This window comes from Acinonyx jubatus, chromosome D1, assembly GCF_027475565.1.
Source record: "Acinonyx jubatus isolate Ajub_Pintada_27869175 chromosome D1, VMU_Ajub_asm_v1.0, whole genome shotgun sequence".
In the NCBI taxonomy this organism is placed as follows: domain Eukaryota; kingdom Metazoa; phylum Chordata; class Mammalia; order Carnivora; family Felidae; genus Acinonyx; species Acinonyx jubatus.
In genome coordinates, this window is record NC_069390.1 from 98320939 (window position 1) to 98341134 (window position 20196).

Sequence of the window (20196 nt, forward strand, 5' to 3'; positions counted from 1 at the left end):
TGGCACAAGCTATCATAAAGTCACTCAACAACCCAGGAATGAGACACAGAAAATAACTCTACAGAAGATAGATTCACAAAACTCACAATAAATAATTAAACCCCATGGGGAGACAATTCACCGCGAAAGGAAATCAGTGCCAGTAAAGAGAAACATTGGCACGCAAGGAAACCTGGCATAGTACAATAATCAAAAGAAGACTAAAATTAACTACATCTAAAATTACTGTAGGGACAAAAAGAGTAGAATCCATAATGAAAGAACAGAACTCTAAAAAAAAAGGGAAACAAAAATAAATCCAAACGTGGCACAGCAGTGAAATTACAAAACACCAAAGATAAAAACAAAATAATAAAAACATCCAGTTTGGGGAAGGGGGAGGGGGGGAATTTTACTACCCACAAAGAAATAACTGATGAGACCAAGAAAACGTGTCTTTTTAGCAAAACCAGAAGTCAGAAGATAAGGGTGCATAATATTGTCCAAGGGCTGTTCGTACTCAACATACAATTCTGTACTCAACTAAACTGTTATTCAGAGTTAGACCAGACAAAAGGGACCGGGACACAGAAGACATAAACACATCTATATATGAAAACACATTGATATAAAGGACATTTACAGAACCCTATATCCAAAAATGAGACACTACATTCTTATCGAGCATCCCTAGAACATTTACATAAACAGGATCACTTACTGAGCCAGAAACAAGGTCTCAACTTGTAACACAAAATAGAATGAATAAATAAAATTGGAAATCAGGAATAATAAAATGCCCAAACTCTATCTACCTCATCCCCTTCAAACTATTTTTTTAGAACAAAGATACTTAACACAATTTTACAAAATCAAATCCGATAGTATATAATCATGACCAAGTGGACTTTATCCGAGGAATGTAAGGGTCAGATTACCATTTGAAAATCAATCAATACAACTGACCCTAGTAAGACCGAAATAGAAAAAAAATCACATGATCCTATTAATAGGTACAGAAAAACATTTGGCAAAATCCAATATCCTTTCTGATTTAGACCCTCAGCAAGCCAGGAATAGAAGGGAACTTCCTCATCCTGACAAAAGGCATTTACAAAAACCTACAGCTCCCATCATACTCAATTCCTTAAGATGAGGAGAAAAGCAAAAATGTCCACTGTCACCACTTCTATTGTTAGAGGGTCTAGTCAGTGCAGTAAGGAAAGACATAAAAATAAAAGGTATTCAGATTGGAAAGGAAGAAGTAAAAATGTCTTTTTCACAGAAGATGTGATCATGCATGTAGGAAATCCTATGGAATCTACAAAATTATTAGAACTGACGGAAATGAGTTTAGCAAGGTTGCCAGCTATGAGATCAATATACAAAAACGAATTTTATTTCTATATAAAAGCAACAAGCAATAGGAAATTTTTACATATACGATTTAAAATAGACCACTTAGTAAATCTAACAAAATATGGGTAATGCACGTACCCTAAAAACTACAAAACGTTTCTTAGAGAAAAAAACCACCCAAAGAACCACCCAAATAAATGGAGACAGACCCTTGCTCAGGGGTTGGAAGACTCCATAAAGTTCTAGAGGTCAATTCTTCCTAAAGTGATTTCTAGATTTGATGCAATTCCAATCAAAATCTCCACAGGATTTTTTTTTTGTAGAAAACGACAAGCTGATTCTAAAATTCATATGGAAGTGCAGAGGACCTACAATACTACTTTGCGAATGGACAACAAAGTGGGAGGATTTACCCTACGTGATTTCAACGTCTATAATAAAGCTACAGTTATCAAGACAATATGTGCAGTACTGGTATGAAGACCGACAAACAGATGAATGGAAGAGAGCAGAGAATCCAGAAATAACCCGTCCATAGACCTAATAGTCAATTTGGAAAAGAAGTGCTGACCACCCCTAGCAGGGACATGAAGGTGGTAGGTGTGACCCTGGCACATGGCTGGCTCAATAACCAATGACAGTTTCCCACCTTCCACTCACCATTTTATTTTTTACAAACACTGAAGCCATTTATTTATTGAGTATGTGTACATTAAGAGGTTACTATACTGATTCTATTTCTCATGTGTTTTTTTTTTAATAAGAACTTCATTTTTTAATGTTTAATTTTCAAGAGAGAGAGAGAGAGAGAGAGAGAGACAGAGACAGAGCGTGAGTGGGGGAGGGGCAGAGAGGGAAGGAGACACAGAATCTGAAACAGGCTCCAGGCTCTGAGCACAGAGCCCAAGGCGGGGCTTGAACTCATGAACCGTGAGATCATGACCTGAGCCGAAGTCGGACGCTTAACAGACTGGGCCACCCAGGCGCCCCTCTCATGTGGTTTCTAATGAGAAAATGTATCCAAAAGCAAACAGCACACATATATACAAACTTAAAAACGAAGGCAAAGTAGATAGAGATGATTAGATAAGGCAAATGTGGGCATCGGGGTGGATAGGAGAAACAGAACAGAAACCGCTATCCTACAAACTTATCCTACAAACACAACCACGAGTGCTCAGCACCTGGAAGAGTGTAGAGCGCGGACGGATTTATTACGAGAGGTGTCACGAAACTGGAGGAGATCCAAGGAAAACGCTGCTACAGAGATCAGGAGAGCGGGGAGCCTGCCATGTGAGAAACTGAAAGGATAACTTACGATTCTTCAGCACGGACGAGTGAGGCCACACTTGCGGTCATTTTGAAGCATGGCCAACGCATTAAATGGCGTGGGTAAGAACGGAATATTATACCTTGCGTGCAAAACTGTACAACAGCAGCAAAAGGGAGGACTCTGGAGACCGTGGGGACTAACTGGGGACTTCGCACCAGAGCGGGAAGTAAACTTCTGGCACTCACTTTAGGGAGCCGAGCTGGAGCCAGCGTGCACAACAGCGAACACGCACCCCCGCCCCCGAGGGTGGGAGAGGATGCCGAGACCCCGTCAGCCTCCTCCCCATCAGCCTCTGTTTCACTGAGACAACCCGAGCCAGTCCGCTCCGTACGTGCAGAGAGCTCAAAGCGAAACTGCACAGGTGACCGAATCCACAGACGGGAACCTATTCATGAGCACGGGACTCAAATTCAGGATGGGTTGCCAAGAGGGACGAAACCCTCTGCCAGTCTGTGTAGCCTCACCACAAACCTCTTTAGCACCAGCATCCATTTTGGACCCACTGAGGGGTTTCAATATCGTCACTCTCGGTATCAGTCGGCAAAGGGCAACAGTGACACTTCCCCACCAGGCCCAAAGCAGATGCTGGTGTTGCAAGACCTGACACGAGGCAGCAGCTCCCAGGACCCTGGATATTGGTGCTGAACCCCTCACAGGGACCGTCAAGTTGGCCTGGGCTCAGGCCCAAAGTGTCAGGCAGCACAGCAGAGGAATGGCCCATAGCTGTCCCCAACTCTGCGCAGGACACATCAGGGTGCCTGGGTGGCTCAGTTGGTTAAGGATCCGACTTTGGCTCAGATCATGATCTCACGGGTCCTGAGTTCGAGCCCCACATCGGGCTCTGTGCTGACAGCTCGGAGCCTGGAGCCTGCTTCGGATTCTGTGTCTCCCTCTCTCTCTGCCCCTCCCCTGCTTGGGCTCTGTATCTCCCTCTCAAAAATAAACATTAAAAAAATTTTTTTTGAAATAACAAAGGTGGCAAATTAAAGCTGACTTCCAGTGCCAGGCGCGGGCTACATCCGTGCTGACTTACCAGGGCTTCCACTCCACAGGCAGTGGGGCCACAATGCCCTCCCGGGCCAGCCACATCAGTTCCGGCTCCTTGACGGGATCAATACCAATCTCTCTGGCAAATTCAAGAATTTCTGCAGGAAGAGGCGGGATGATGAGAAAGTAACAAAGTGGGGGATGTGGATGGAAAAGAGAAAAAGAATCACAGTCAACCTCGTGAAATAATAAGAAATACAAGTGTCGGTCTCCGCCCCCAGTTCCTGTTACTATTTGGTCTTTGACCCGAGGTGCTGACACAGAGCTCCTAAAACCCTCGGAATTTCCTGAGTAACAAGCCTCTTTTCTTCCAATCAGGTGACTCTGGGTGGGCTCCTGGATGGGGGCTGGTCACCAGAAAACCCGAGCCGTGATTAGAAGCTTGGAACTTGCAGTTTCACCCCGATTCTCTGGAGAGGGGAGAGGGGCTGGAAAAGTGAGTTGACGATCGATCATGACTTGGTGAAAAAGGCTCTATAAAAATCCCTAGACTACGGGGCTCAGAGAGCTTCTGGGTTGGTGAATACATCCACGTGACCTCACCCTACGTATGTCTTCATCTGGCTCTTCAGCTCTATCCCTTATCGTATCCTTTACTGTATGATAAACTGCTCAACTTAAGTGTTTCCCTGAGTTCTGGGACCTGTCCTAGCAAATTATCAAACCCAAGGAGGGGGACAGGGACTCTGGTGTATAGATCGTTGGTCAGAAGTACCAGGGACAACCTGGGACTTGCAACTGATGTCTGAAGTTGGGGACAGTCTTCAGACTATGACCAAGCCCCTAACCTGTGGGATCTGATGCTCTCTCCAGGAACTGAAGTGGAATTGTAGGACACACAGCTAGTGTCAGAAACACACACACACACACACACACACACACACACACACACACACACACACCTGGTGCCAGCATTTTGAGTGTGAGAATAAAGGAAAAACAGGTTTTTTTCCTAGACAACTTTTTTTCTCCTTCACCTTTACTTTCCAAGTTTCCTTAAGTGAGCAGGTGTTATGTCTCTAAATATAAATAATAAACATAAATAATTCTGTCTTCTTAAATTACAAATGACACACCCGAATCCAGGCATGCTATTGCCATACTCCAAGAACATAATGCGAAGCGGAGTATGACAAAGGCAAAACAATAAGACCAAGACGTCCGTGTGGCAGGGGCCTCAGGAAGACCCCCCACAGCCGCAGCCAGAAGCATCCTGAATGAGGGCAGCCTTACCGGGACACAAGCTCCAAAACCCTGGTGCAAAAGTGCCCGTCACTCAGTCAACAAGCATGGACTGAACAACCAGAGAAGACTAAGCCCCTCGGGGACCTTACCAACACATGAACAGAGTACAAACCGAGGGATATGTGCTTTTAATGGAGATGTGCACTGTGCGCCCCGGGAGCAGAGGGAAAGCGCCCAAGGCGAGGGGAGAGCTGAGCTGAGAAAGTGAGATGATACTCTATCAGCCTTGTTCTCCACTCTCTGAAGACTCTACTCCATGAAGGGATTTGTTTCTTTTCCACTTCTGTGACGTCCTATGGACTCTAATACTCTCTGGGAACCAAGCATAGAAAGCTCTTTCGCCAGAGATCTGGAGGAACAGGGGAGAGATACATACTGAGCTAAGAGCGACCTCACCTACAGGGGAAAAGGCAGATGAGCTAACTGCTAGAATAGGTCACCAGAGCCACCAGGAATAATGAAATAAATACCCCAGGGGCATCAATGCTCCAGCTGATAATACCCCTGGCCAGAAAGGCAAAACCAGTATGGGTTCTCTCAATAGAGAATGTGGAGGCTGGCATACCTGGGGACTAGAAAAGAAAAAGCACTTTTTCAAAGGACCAGCTGAAATTTGGCTAGCCAGAGACTTATTCACTGATTTCACAAATAGTTCTTGAGTGCCTCCTATGTGCCATGAGTAAGAGAAATGGTCTCTTCTAGTAGAACAACCAGTAAAGAAGTAAACAGGGCACCTGTAAATGGTTAAGCGTCTGACTCTTGATTTTGGCTCAGGTCATGATCTCAAGGTGGTGAGATCAAGCCCTGCATCAGGCTCTGTGCTGGGCATGGAGCCTGCTTGAGATTCCCTCTCTCCCTCTCCCCCATACTCTCTTGCTCGCTCTCTCTCAAAAAAAAAAAAAAAAAAAAAAAAGAACAGATAAATATACAAAAAATGATAGTTTCTGATAAAGGCAATAAAGGAAGTAAATGACATATGAGAGAGAGAACCTCAAGGTGAAGGGGGCACTCGTTTAGAAAGGGTCAAGGGAAACCTCTCAGAACGGAACACAACTGAAACCTGTAGGAGACAAGGGATCTGGCCATGCAGAGCACTGAGGAAAGAGCACTGAGGCAGAAAAGCAGGTGCAAAGGGCCTGTGGCAAGCAGCAGCTTGGCCCATCTGGGGACTGTCAGAAACGCCATGGGAGTGGCAGCGAGGAAGGGAGAGTGGCACCACGTGAACCTGGCCAGGTGACAGGGCAGAGTCACGCAGAGCCCTGCACACCCCATTAAGAGTGTTATGCTGAGTATAACGAATACTACTAAAAGCAGAGTCCTGATGTGATCTGCTTTACGCTGTAAGAAGAACACTCCGGTGCGAGATGGAGCACCCCTGCGAAGGGCAAGGGTGTACACAGGGAGGCTAATAGGAAGCTACTGACAGTCTCAGGAGAGAGATGGTGGCTTGAGCTTAGACCGTCTAACCCTGAACTGAGCAGAAGAGAGTTTTTCTAAACATCCTTAGATCATTAGGTCCCCATTCACAAGAGCAAACAAAAAAAATACTTAAGAAATACACTGAGCAAGAAATGTGTAAAAACCTGCGTGAAGAAAACTTTAAGTCACTCCTGAAAAACACAAACAAAACACAAATGGGAAGGAATACCATGTTCTTGGGCAGGTGAAAGATGCTTCATAAAGATGCCAATCCTCCCTAGGCTCTTTCATAAACTGAACACAATTTTCTCCAAAATGCCAACCGTTCTCCCACACAGAGCCCTCCCCAGAACCAGACAAGGTGATTCGCAAGTTCCCAGGGAGGTAAGACAAGATAAGCACGAAAACTTGGGTAGGAGGTGTGGGGAAAGCCACGAGGGCATATCAGCCCTCCTGAAAAAGAGAATTTATTACCGAGCCTCAGTAATTAAGAGTATGGTGCTGGCGTGTGAACGGACAGTCCTATGGGAGATAAGTAGGCAAAATACACACGCTGGCACCTACTCAGTGGGGGAAAGATGGCCGAGCCGCGCATGGTGTGGGGACAAACCCAGAGGAAAACATGAGAGAAGTATTTATCCGTGCAGTAGCGAAGGAAGGCTTTTCTGACTATGATACAACATTCCGAGGTCATGTGAGAACGGACTGATACATTTAATGTAAAAATGTTGAATTTTCATACAGCAAACAAATAAAAATCCTATGCTTTATGCAAAGTGCGGGGGCTCTGGGAGTGCAAGATTCCTTCCCTCTAACAGGCCTGCAAACCTCCTGAATTATGTGCCCAGGTCCCTGACACATGACAATTTCAGAGGAATCTTCACCCCTCAACACAGCACAGAGCTTCAAAGTGCAGGCCCTTTTGTCAGGATACCTAGGTGTGGGTCCCAGCTGTGCCACTCAGTACACCTGTGACTGGAGGGAAATGATTTAACCTTTCTGTGCCTCAGTTTCCTCATCTGTAGAACGGGAATGATAATAGTACCTAACTCATGGAGTTGCTGTGAGGGTTAAAAAGGAAATACAGGTGAAGTTCTTAGCACAGAAACTGGCATGTAGGAGCACTCAATAAATTCCGTTATTATTGTTAATAAAGTTATTGTTGTTGTTTAAAAAAAACATTGCTTTAGGTATTTTTTCTTAAGAAACTGGGTTACCCCTGGCCTCAGGACACAATGTATTTCATGGTATCTTCTAATATATTTTCGTGTATATTTTTTAAAGATGGACCTTTTTTTAAGATTTTATTTCTGAGTCATCTCTATACCTAACATGGAGCTCGAACTTACAACCCTGAGATCAAGAGTCACACGCTCCACCAACTGAGCCAGCCTGAAGCCGCTATATTTTCATTTAAAGTTAATCATCGGGGTGCCTGGGTGGCTCAGTCAGTTAAGCATCTGTCTCTTGATTTCAGCTCAGGTCACAATCTCACAGTTCGTGGGATTAAGCCCCATGTCCGGCTCTGCACTGACAGTGAGGAGCCTGCTTGGAATTCTCTCTCTCCCTCTCTCTGTCCCTCCCGCATGCACACACACGCGCTCTCTCTTTCTCTCTCTCAACATAGATAAACATTTAAAAATAATCATTGATCTAACCCAAGGCCAGCAAACTTTCTCTGTAAAGGGCCAGACAGTAAATATTTTAGGCTTTGTGGGTGATACGGTTTCTCTCACAACTACTCAGCACTGCCCTTGTACCACGAAAGCAGCCACAGACAATACATAAGCAAATAAGCATGGCTATTTTCCAATCAAACCTTATTTACAAGAAGGCAACAGGCCAGGAGAAGCCCATGAGTTAGTTTCCCAACCCCTGATCCAACCAAATATACCAAACAGCCCTGTACATGTACCAGATTTGTATCAGAACAAAATTAAATCAGAGACCATTCCTGCCCTCAAAGAACTATTATAGTACACCCCAGGCCTCTTACCTTGCTCACTGGGGATGTAGGTCTCATCATAATCCTCCTCCAGAACCAGCTGGTCTCCTATGCGGATGGGTCTCCCGGCCATGACTGGTATGGGCTCGAACACCTACGTCCTGGAGACCCCCATCCAAAGAGACAATCAATGACCCACCTTAAAAGGAGAAAAACTGGAGCCCGGTCATGGAGCCCCTGGGTCAGACCAGACCCTGCAAGCCAACTTAGCAAATCTTCCAGACTCCAGGGACAGCGGAGGGTGGAACAATGGCTCAGAACTCAGGCCTCGTAGACTCTGCACCTCGTAAAGTTCCCTGAGACGCATCTCCCAAACGCTTGCTGAATACTCAGCGTGTCACAAAAGAGCTGGAAACCCAGGTCTCTCTCTCAAGAGTGTGACCTCATATCCCGCCCCCCACCACCAGGGGAGAAACAACTCACAGTATAGGACCCCCAGCAAGAAAACCCTAGTGACACCAAAAGGGCGGCACACCCTCATCCCCCCTGACGGCAAAGTATCCCAGTGCAGCCACACTGTCTTCAACACACATCCCTATTTACACCCAATGATGCCCTCAAGGAGCTTACAATCTAGGGGAAGTAGCACACACAACTTCAACAGCAGAAGGCAGAAGGGGAAAAATAACCATCCTGCTCCAGAAGTACTAAGAGAGAAGGAATATATTCCCGCTGAAGGGGGAAGGAAGGCTTTGTAAGGAGCTGGGTACCAAAGGCAGACAAGAGTCACGTTGGTGGAGAGAGCGAAGCTGGCAGAGGGGATGTTGGGTGCAGACAAGGTGCTCTGGAGTACGGGATACAGAATGCGGGGCAGGGGCTGGCGTGGAAAGCTAGGTCACGGAGAGCCTTGTAGACCGTGTGAAAGAGTCTCCACTCTCCCCTGCGGCAAAGGGGAGCCACTGAGGGCTTTGGTGAGAGAAAGTGGCACACGGCGGCCTTTTTTCAGGATGTGAACTCTGGCAGGGATGGATGTCAGGACTGGAGAAGTAAGACTGGTGTCAGGAAAACCACGGAGGCGGCTGCCATCCAGGTGAAAGACGATGAGGGCTTAAACTAGGGCAGAAGCAGAGAGAATGGAGAAGGGGCAGATGCTGTGATGGTAGGGTTAATAGGGGCGGGATGGGACGCAGGGTGGAAAAGAGTCCAACTTGAGTCCAAGGTTTCTAGCTCCGGGGATGGGACAGCATCGAATTCAAATTCTTCAACTGACAAGCTCATGCCGTTCCCTGCTCCTCCCTCCCAGGTCACAACTCTCCCGTTCTGGCACCTCCCACACTGAGGCTCCCAGTGACGCAGAGGCAGGCCCCCTGTAAAGTGGCTGCTGGAGTGCGTCCCCCACCTGAGAAGGCATCACCTCGCTGGTATGACTGACGGGAGTCTAGAGAAACAAGCCTGACCTCTTCAGAAGCTGTCACTGTTCCACCTGGAACAGCAAGCGAAATACAGCCCTCTTACAGCAGGGGAAGTGAACAGAAAGACCCTGTCATCAAAAAAGGAGGTTGGGGGGGAGGGTGCCTGGGTGGCTCAGTTGGGTTGGCAGCCGACTTCCACTCAGGTCATGATCTCGCGGTCCCTGAGTTCGAGCTCCGTGTTGGGCTCTGTGCTGACAGCTCAGAGCCCGGAGCCTGCTTCGGATTCTGTCTCCCTCTCTCTCTGCCCCTCCCCTGCTCAGGCTCTGTCTATCTCTCAAAAAAATAAATAAACATTGAAAAAAAAAAATGTGTTAAAGGAAGTTGGGATGTGTCCTGTAATGAGTGCTCAGGAAATGGCCAGGTCTGGTGGCTCTGAATCTGTTCCAAGATTGCTGTTTCCTGATAAACAGCAAAGGATATATGAGGGATCGTTACTGTGGCCCTCTCTGTACCCTGAGAGTTGACAGATGGGCCAGGAAGGTATCTTGCCTTACGACTCACAAGAAACGGCTCCCTCTGTCAGTCCAACGGAGCCAAGGGAGTGAGGCTATGCCCCCTCTCATTCCCACCATGACACCTCCAAGCAGCAATTTCATGCCTTAAGAAGAAAGGCTAATGGAAGAAGCATTCTCCTCTACGGTACGTAAACCCAAGTGGGGATCTGTGCCCTACCCTAAGAACCCCTAACACCCTAGGAGCCCATAATGTTTCCTCCACACACACAGAGATAAGCAGGGCCACAGACTCTTAAAAAGCAGAGCAGAGAAGCACCAGGAACCAGGGCAGCTGATGTGGCTTAATGAGCCACAGGAATCTTGAATTCTCTAAGTTAGGGAGGAGAGGGAAGGAGAAAGGGAAAGAATCCCTGGGGAAGGAGGAATCCCTAGCGGCCTGAACACCGGGGCTAGCCGATGTTCAGTCCAACAGGCTGTGACCTGTCACAAGGCACTGTAGCAACCATCCCGGAGCATTTGAGAAATGTTTCACATCCCTAGATACACCCCATCTCCGGAAAGCATCGGGCAGGTGAAATCTCTCTGTGGCAGGATGCCCACTTAGCTATATCGAAATGTCAGGAAGAATCTGGAAAACCCAGAATCACGGGTCACTCGAATTTCACACAAATCTTCCACCGAAAAAGATCTTCTGTGGGTAAGGACAGGACCAAAAGGGCAAGAACCACAGGAAGGAGGAGGTGGTGGGAAGAGAAATCATTTGCATTTAGTGGCTACTAGAGATCATTTATTCATTCAAGAAATGTTTATTGAGCACCTAAGTTTACCTTTTTTCAAATGTTCATTTATTTTTGAGAGAGAGAGAGAGTGGGGGAGGTGCAGAGAGAGAGGCGGACAGAGGATCTGAGGTGGGCTCCGTGCTGACAGCAGCGAGCCTGATGTTGGGCTTGAACTCACGAACCACAAGATCACGACCTGAGCCGAAGTCTGACACTCAACCAACTGAGCCACCCAGATGCCTCTAAGTATACCTTTGGCTGGGCACTAGGGATGCAATGAAGAGTAAAAACACCTGCACACTAGGAGAGCACACATACATGCACATTTGCACAATCAGGGTTCCCAGTATAATTACTGCTTCCAGTCTGCCTCAACAGTTATAAAGAAAGTATAAAGGAAAGAAAAGATTTCCTGGAGATGGCACTGGGGAGAAGGTGGAAGACACTGTAAGTGATTAGGTAGTGGGAACTGAGCATAGGTTTGGGAACATTACTGGCTTTGAATCCCAGCTCTGCCACTTACCAGCTGGGCAAGGCACCTCAGTTTTCTCACCTGTAAAATGGAGAGAATGATGTCTACCGCCATTGACGGGAGAATTAAATTATCCAGTATATGTAAAATACTTAAAACACAGTATAATCTCAATAAATGTGAGTTGCTGTTGTTATTACTATTTACATTCGTGAAAGGCTTATTCTACATTGTTCCAGAGGACAGATCTAATACCAGGGAACATAAGTGAAAGCCATTCGGACATTCAATGACCACTTACTGAACACCTACCATGGGCTGGCACTGTGCTATTAGGGGCTACAGACGTGATTACACAAGGTCCTGAACTCCAGCTGACCCTAGCTGAGAAGCCGAACATGATTATATAATGTGTTAAGCACATTAAGGGAAGTAACAGGGAATACAACGGGAAACTAAGGTAAGGATTGCAAATGTTACTTTGGAAGATCAGGGAAAGCATCACAGAGTCCAGGACCAACGAGATGGCTCTTAAAGAATAAGCAGGAGCTCACCAAGACGAGGGAATAAGGGAATATAAGGCAGAAGAAACAGCCTGGACAAAGGCAAAGAGGCAGGAAAGAATATGGTGGGTGCAGAGAATTCATTTTGCAACAAAAGCTTAGATTCACTGAACACTTCCTATGTTCCAAGAACTGTACTAATACTGCACATACATCATCTCACCTCCTCCTCTCAAATAGGTAGAAACTGTTTTCCCAGGGGCGCCTCGGTGGCTCAGTCAGTTAAGCGTCCGACTCGTTTCGGCTCAGGTCGTGATCCGCGGTGTCTGAGTTCAAGCCCCTCATCGGGCTCCGTGCTGGCAGGTCAGAGCCTGCTTGAGATTCTCTCCCTCTCTCAAAATGAACTTTTTTTAAAAAAAAAGTTTAAAAATAAAAAAAGGAAATTATTTTCCCCATTTTCAAATAAGGAAAGTGAAGCTCTGCAAGGTTAAATAAAAAAGAACTTGGCAAGTTTCCAAAGGTTAAAGGCACAGCAGAACATGCATGCGCCCGCGTCTGTGGGACCCCAAATCGTGAGCTCTTAACCACTGGGACGTGACCAGAACACAAGGGGCAAAGGGAGGAGCAGCAGGAGAGAGATCTACAGTGGAAGGCAAGCAGCACAGTCTAAAGGGCTGGGAAGGACGTTGTATCCTGCACATGGTGAGAAGCCATCACAGGACTTCACAAAGGAGACTGGCATGGTCAGATCTGCAGTTTAGAAAGATACTCTGACCGCTGCATAGGAACTACTTTGAGGAGGGCAAGAATAGAAGCGGAGGGACCAGTTAGGAAGCTTTCCTGAAAGCACAGGCAAGAAATTATGAACGAAGCCAGCGGCTGTGAGAATGGAAAGGAAGGACCAGACGCTCAGGGTATTAGGAGGCGGAATTAGAGGACCTGAAGTCTGCAGCAAGTGAAGGGCAGGGAGGCGGGAAATCAGGGCACTTCCGCCGGTCTGATTATCTGTACTCTTCCATGCCTTGCCCAACAGCCCCACCTAGCATGCTCCCTAGAATATAGGAAATGCCCATCAAATGTCTGCTGCCTATAGCAGCTGAATGAATTCCAGGTGCAGACCTGGCTGAGTGAACAGGGGAGTCCTTCACTGACACAGGAATACAAGGAGGAGACACAGATCAGGGGCGCCAGGACGGTGGGGGAGGCATGTAGGTGGAGATGGTCAGTAGGCAGGCCTGAGCTCAGGAAAGAGGTCTGGACTTGAGCCCACTCTAGTTAAATGAACGTCTGGGCGAAATCACCCAGAGATGGGCTACGGTGAGTAGAAAGGGGAGAGGCCTGCACAGACAGCTCAGTTAGGAGACCCAGGAGCGAGGAGTCGTGGAAGCCAAGTGAGGGCTGCGGTTCCAAGTGGAGGAGGTAGATTTTTCAATCAATGCAAGGAAAGGAAAAAACAAAACCCAAAAACTTCCTGACTTCCCCAGCTGACCCAAAGACGTCAGAAGGTCGGGCTAGCCCTGGATTCGGACACCGGGGAAGCCTCCCCAGAAGAGATATCCGAGCGGGCTTCGGAGGCCGGGCCTCACACTCCAACCACAGACAGGACAAGTGAAGGGGCGCCCCGGCCGGCTGACAGGCGTAGCCCGGCGCCCGCTGTCACTCGCGCTCGCCCCTCGCCCGCACCCCAGGCCAGCCCGGCGTCCCTTCCGCCACTCGGGGAGATTCTGGATGGATGCACTCTAGTCCGGCCGCTCCTTCTTCACTGGTCCCTCCAGTTCCCGCCCACACTCGTGCTCATCCCGCTCGCGGGCACACGAGTGTGCCCCAACTCTCCGGCTTCCCTCTTTCCCCTGCCCCCTCGAGGAGGTCCTCACCTGCCCCCCCCCGCCCCGGGAGGCACTGGACGACCGCTCCCGGGTCCGCGCAGCTTCCGCAGTGCCACCCCGGCTCCCCGCTTCCAGGGACGCCGGGGTGTTGCTCTGCGGCAGCCAACAACCACTTCCGGAAAGAGTACCAACCTAGCAACTAAGAGTCCCGCCTCTACACAGAGCCAATAGGTCGCTGAACAAGGGCTGTGACACTGGATTGGTTAGAAGTCCCGTCGGGTAACGGAGGAGTGCAGCACGTTTCCCGTTGCACGATGGGAGATGTAGTCCAAGATAGTTGATAGAGGGGCCACAAGGGGTCATAAGAGAGCTCTGAATTTGGTTATGAGGGGAATTTCTTCCTGGGCAGGAAAGGGGCATTCACAGTATTAATAGTAAGGTGAATTAACTAAGGCAATCTATCCCTCATCATTTTTTAACATAGGCTCCACGCCCACGTGGGGCTTGAACTCCCCACCCTGAGATCAAGAGTCGGATGGTACACCCACCGAGCCAGCCAGGCACCCTGCCACCCTGTCATCACTTTTTTTTTTTTTTGAGAGAGAGAGCAAAAGGGGGAGGGGCAGAGAGAGGGGAACAGAGGATCAGAAGCAGGCTCTGCACTGCTCAGCAGTGAGCAGTGGGGCTCAAATTCATGAACCGTGAGATCATGACCTGAGCTAAAGTCAATGCTCAACTGACTGAGCCACCCAGGTGCTCCCCCTACAACCCGTCATCATTTTTTAAGTAGTGTGATTAATGGCAGGTGAATAACACATTGATCATCAGTAACCCATTAAGGCTTTAATAAACAAAAGAAACGTGAATGTAAGGGGAGAGGAGACCACCCCACCCCCACCCCCTGCAAAAGAACTGGCTTTCCCGTGCTATGATTAAATAGCGCCTGACCAGGACTTAAGAACCCTGGTTTCCGTTGTTTGTCGTTTCAACCAGAGCACAGGGCTCAGTTTGCAACATCGGTGAGGATAACATCTGTCATACCTGTTTCAAAGAGTCTGTTTAAGAAGAAACAAGTGATGCAATGTAGAGCCGTTCTACAAGCTCTGTCTGGCAGAAAGGTTGCTACTAATATAATTCCAAAGAGCTTCATTTTGCTTACGTGGAAGGCAAATCTTCTTTTCTCTCAAGTGTTCTCAACCTCAGGGCCATTTTACATCCTTGCGGAACTGGGAGACTGAAAAGTGAACTTAGGGGTTGAAGACATTGAGTCCCCTGGAGCAGCTGCTGACTGGTTCTGTTGTAGAGGTGGATCTGGCTCCTACCATCTCCCAAAACGAGTACCAGTGCCCCCGATCGCAGAATGCAAAACTCAGATTGTTGTCTCTGTAGATCCAAACCAGATAGCCAGAATGTATTCCTCTTGTTTAAGTCCGGCTCTTTCTGCGGCAGCTCTGCCTGTACTTCCTTTATTCTGCCTGCAGACGACCCAACCGTGCTCCCCCTTCCTCCTCACACTCCTTAAAAGTCTCACTGAGGGGTCAGGGGGACAGACTGGGATGGGACTCCAAGGGTTCACAAGCTCATCCTCCACAGACCTCATACAAAACAATATTCAAAACACTATTGGCAGACTTGGTCTCTGTGTCCAAGAACTTGTAATCAATCTGGTTGACTTCGATTGCCGTCAAAATTCTTAACTTTCATTCCTTAGCATGAATCCCTTTCTGTCTCGTGGGGAGAGCTAATAAAATCAGGGTCACCAAGGGACTAATGGGATTACCCCGCACAGATAAACAATTTGCATTTTATCAGGTTTCCCTGTTGGTTTGTTCTTCAAAGTGCAAACCAATTTATAAAATACCCTTAGGCAAACATAATTAAGAAAACAAATCTTTGGGGGGAAATAACAAAAATGACACACCAATTGATATGCCAGTAATATACCCAGTGAATAAGGAAGAGAGATTGAGAAGTTCATACGCATATGTTATCTTCTGCACTCAAAGATGTGGGAGGAATAAAGCTAAATTGGCCCCAAATTTATGCCATACCCCCAAGTCAGAAATTTCAGTTAGAACTTTTTCTTCTCTTTTCATACTGTTTACTTGTAATATACAGAAAATCACCCACATAATAAGAAGTAACAACGTTTGTTAATCCTACCATTTTTTAAGTATATAAAGGTGTGAAATGTTCCCTCTACTCTTTGAATCCACCATATTTTTTAAAAAATGTTCATTTATTTATTTTGAGAGAGAGAGAAAGCGTGAGCGGGGGAGAGAGAGAGAGAATCTCAAGCAGGTTTCAAGCTATAAGCACAGAGCCCAACACGGGGCTCCATCTCAAGAAACTGCAAGGTCATGACCCTAGCAGAAACCAAGAGTCAGACATTTAACCAACTGAGCCACCCAGGAGCCCCTTAATCCACCATATTTAAAATTGCAAACTTCCCTTCTTTCTCCCTTCTCTGCTTTACCTTCCCCCATAGTATATATCACCATCTGTAATACTGTATATTTTATTTCTTTACCATCATTCTCCCTGTATAGAATGTAAAGTGCATGAGGACAGGGATTTTGTCCATTTTAGCATTGCTGTATCCACAGTGCCTAAAACAGTGCTTAACATGTAGTAAGTTCTCGATACACATTTGCTGAGTGAATAAATAAGCTGAATGAAGGAGGGAATTTCACACTTCGGAGGAAACCACTGTTGACATTTGGGTTCCTACCTTCCAGACTTTTTAATGTTTATGCAGATGTAAATGTATATGCATACATATATATGCACATGTGCATACTTTTTAATTTTTGCATAAATGAGATCATAATGTATATGTTATTCTACAATGTGCTTTTTTCACTTAACATCTTTCAAGGTGAGTTCATAATGAGTTACTTCATTCTTTATAAAGGTTCAGTAGGAGTCCATTAAATGAGTGTCTCCTTCCCCTACTGATAACCGTTTATTTTTGTTTCCAAAGTGTTTGTGTTGGACACATGCTGAAATACAGTTACATTTGTTGGATAGGATCCTAGAAGTGACATTGCTCAAAGAGTTTACATTTTTTACATTTCAATAGAAATTGCCAAATTTCTCTCTAAAATAGAATAATTTTAATCCAACCAACACTTTCACCAACACCAAATATTTCCAATGTGAGGCAAAAAAAAAAAAAATGGTGATGGTATCTAAATATTGCTGTGACTGCATTCTTTCACTGTTAATGAAGTTGAACTTTTTTCCACGTGTTCACCGGCCATTGAATTTCTTCTCTTAGTTATCTATTCACATTCTTTGTTCATTTTTCTACTAGGTTGACTGGGGGGTTTGTTGACTTGTAGAAGCTCTTTGTATATTATAGACATTAAGCCTTTGTTTCTTTATTATGTGACAAATGTTGTTTCCTAGTCTGTAACTTATGTTTTAACTTTATAAATGTTATTTTTAATTTTGTAAATGGTGTAGTGATAACACTAATAGCTAGGCTTTATTAAGCATATACAATGTACCAGATGCCATTCTAAGGGCTTTATGTGAATTATCTCATTTAAATCTCACGCTATAAGGGGCCCTTGGCTGGCTCAGTCAGTAGAGCAAGTGACTCTTGATTCCAGGGTTGTGAGTTCAAGCCCCATGTTAGGTATGGAGAATACTTAAAAATAAAATATTTTATTACTTTTTAATGTTTATTCATTTTAAGAGAGAGACGGACAGAGTACAAGTGGGGAGGGGCAGAGAGAGGGAGACACAGAATCCAAAGCAGGCTCCAGGCTCTGAGCTGTCCACACCGTGAGATCATGACTTGAGCCGAAGTCAAACGCTCAACCAACTGAGCCACCCAGGGGCCCTTAAAAATAAAGTATCTTAAAATAAATAAATAAATAAATCTTACATCACAAGGAATATACTACTGCTATCCCCATTTTACAAATGAGAAAACTGACCACTAGAAAGGATAAGTAACTAACCTGGAGTCTGCCCAGTTTCTAAGCGGAAGAACCACACTTGAAATACCACAAGTCTGACTCTGTAGAAGATTTAAAACTTTAAGCAGTCAAGGGTCGCCTGGGCGGTTCAGTCAGCGAAGCATCTGACTTCAGCTCGAGCCATGATCTCGTGGTTCGTGAGTTCAAGCCCCACGTTGGGCTCTGTACTGACAGTGCAGAGCCTGGCCCCTGCTTCAGGTTCTGTGTCTCCCTCTCCCTCTTCCCCTCTACTACTAGTTCTCATTGTCTCCCTCTCTCTCTCTTTCAAAAATAAACACGAAAAAAACAAATTTAAGTAGCCAAGCCTGCCCATTAAAATAAAACAAAACTGAGTTTTGTTACACCTTTGCTAACATAAAATTATTAAATACTCCTCTATTTTTTTCTGTAGTTTTATTTTTCATGTTAAGCCATTTGATCTATCTGAAGTTTATTTTCACATGAGATAGAGATTTAGTTTTCTTTCCTTCTAAATGGATAGCCAATTGTCCCCCAAACAGTTATTGAATAACAGATCTGTCTCCTTTTGAGATGAATGTCATCTTTATCATATACAGAATTCCCACACATGCATTGATCTCCTGATTTTTAATTGATTTTTATTTACTTATTTTTTAATAGTTGTTTATTTTTGATAGAGCGCAAGTGGGGGAGGGGGAGGGAGAGGGGGCAGAGGATCTGAAGCAGGCTCGGCGCTGACAGCAGTGAGTCTGAGGTGGGTTCGAATTCACAAACAGGGAGATCATGGTTTGAGCTGAAGTCAAACACTCAACCTAACCGACTGAGGCATTCAGATGCCCCTAAATTGACTTTTCTTTTCAAACATGCGTCCAATGACCCTGTTGGTTAGGATTCCCTGTTCATATCGTATAATCTGCAAACAAACATTCCTTTGCTTTCCTATATGTTTTTAAATTGCTCTGTGATTTTATTAACCAATATTAATGCAGCAACAAGGGAACAAAAGCTCCCAAAACACTGTACACGGTTCCACAAGACAAACTGCAGGGAGAAAAGTGACTTAAGAAGGGTCAACGGCATCCCAGGATCTTGGCGGATACATTCCTGGGGGGGGGTGCACTTCTAATTTCTGGTAGAAGGGGGTCTCCTTCCTGGACAAGGCATGCCTGTTGGCAACCTTCAAGCGGGGGGGAGACCCAACCGGTGGGCCCACAGGTGGCGTCACACCAGGAGGAGGAGCCTCAATACGTGGAGGGGGTGGTGTTCAGCCCACACGCGTGGGTGGGGCCCCTCATCTTGGTGGGCATGGAGTTGAGGCTCCAGCAATGCTGGCAGCAGCAGCAACTGTAGAAGCTGCCACAGCGCCTCTTCCCTGTGGGGCCATTTCCTGTTGGGATGGCCCCCAACCCCTCAGACAGCACCTGCTAATCCAGCAGGAGCCCCGGGGAATTGGAACACCAGCTGGCACTCTTCTGCCCGCTGCCCTGCCAACCCCAGGGCCTCCTGCAAGTCCAGCAAGTGGTACCCGAGCAATGCCAGTATCTTCGGGTCTTTCCCCCGTCATGGAAACCAAGTTCTCCCCCTGGAGCAAAACTGGACCCCAAACCCGCTTGTCTTCATGGTCTGGCTGCCTCACATTCCTTGGCTTGATCTTCCTGAATTCATCACAATCACAGAGGATCAAGTTCATATGCTCGTCAAAAGCCTTACAGGTGCCAGTGAGGATTTGGCCACCTTGCAGGATACGTCTCGTTCCATAGTCAATGTGCTGCAGCATCTTGCTGCTCTTCCCCTCAGTCGTGGCTGCTGTTCCACCAAATCCAATGTCTGTGGTAGCGTTTCAGGATCCTTAAGACCTAAAGGAAGGCTACGGATTAAGGTGTGATGCAGGTTCTCTTACGAACAACGCAAGCTTGGGGCAGAAGCTTCAAACAGTAGATGGAGCCTGGCTTTTCACTTGGAAATCAGCTCCCTGGATTTTCCAGCACTGGTTTAACCACCTCTTGGTGTCTCGGCTAAGAATGCCAGTCTCGGTTCCCCCTGGAAAACCATCACAGGGACTTGCTGCTGCTGAGATCGCCTTGGACACGGCTGACTCTTGGTTGCTGAGTAAGGCTGTCCTTCTACGTTCGACTTGGACTTCCAAGTCGAGTACCTGCTGTTCTTCAGTCCATCCCAGGTGTAAGCTGTCCCTGGCACACTCGATCAAACAGACCATCAGGCGTCTCCGGGGACTGCTGCACCCTGCCCGCTTTCTAATATTTACAGAATGTGTTTCATTTTCTCATCTTATTCAATTAGCTAGGCTGATCTAAAACTATGTGGGAGAAGAATAGTGACAGGGACCTTCCCTTTGCTACACCTGCCTTTGGCGCGGATAGTTTCAGCCCGTCCCTCTCATGTTTTCTACGA

The 20196-nt window shown here is 46.5% G+C and overlaps 1 protein-coding gene and 2 pseudogenes across 11 annotated transcripts in view; all 3 read right to left on the reverse strand.

Moving 5' to 3' along the window:
* The window catches only part of CEP164 (centrosomal protein 164), a 66857-nt gene extending 52835 nt beyond the window's left edge, over window positions 1-14022 (reverse strand). For 10 of the 11 annotated variants that reach the window (XM_027036601.2, XM_053204060.1, XM_053204056.1 and 7 more), the window contains exons 1-3: window positions 13888-14022; window positions 8379-8491; window positions 3705-3816 (exon numbers count right to left, since the gene is read on the reverse strand). In XM_027036601.2, coding sequence (XP_026892402.1) covers window positions 3705-3816; window positions 8379-8460 — 194 coding nt within the window. In that variant the 5' untranslated portion in view covers window positions 8461-8491; window positions 13888-14022. Of the gene's footprint in view, window positions 1-3704; window positions 3817-8378; window positions 8492-12231; window positions 13043-13887 lie in introns of those variants that run through there. The other variant, XM_027036595.2, reaches the window with a different exon arrangement.
* A 4941-nt stretch (window positions 14023-18963) lies between these two features.
* On the reverse strand, window positions 18964-19615 carry LOC128311648 (small nuclear ribonucleoprotein-associated protein N-like; annotated as a pseudogene).
* A 161-nt stretch (window positions 19616-19776) lies between these two features.
* On the reverse strand, window positions 19777-20033 carry LOC106966527 (SNRPN upstream reading frame protein-like; annotated as a pseudogene).
* Between the last annotated feature and the right edge of the window lie 163 nt (window positions 20034-20196).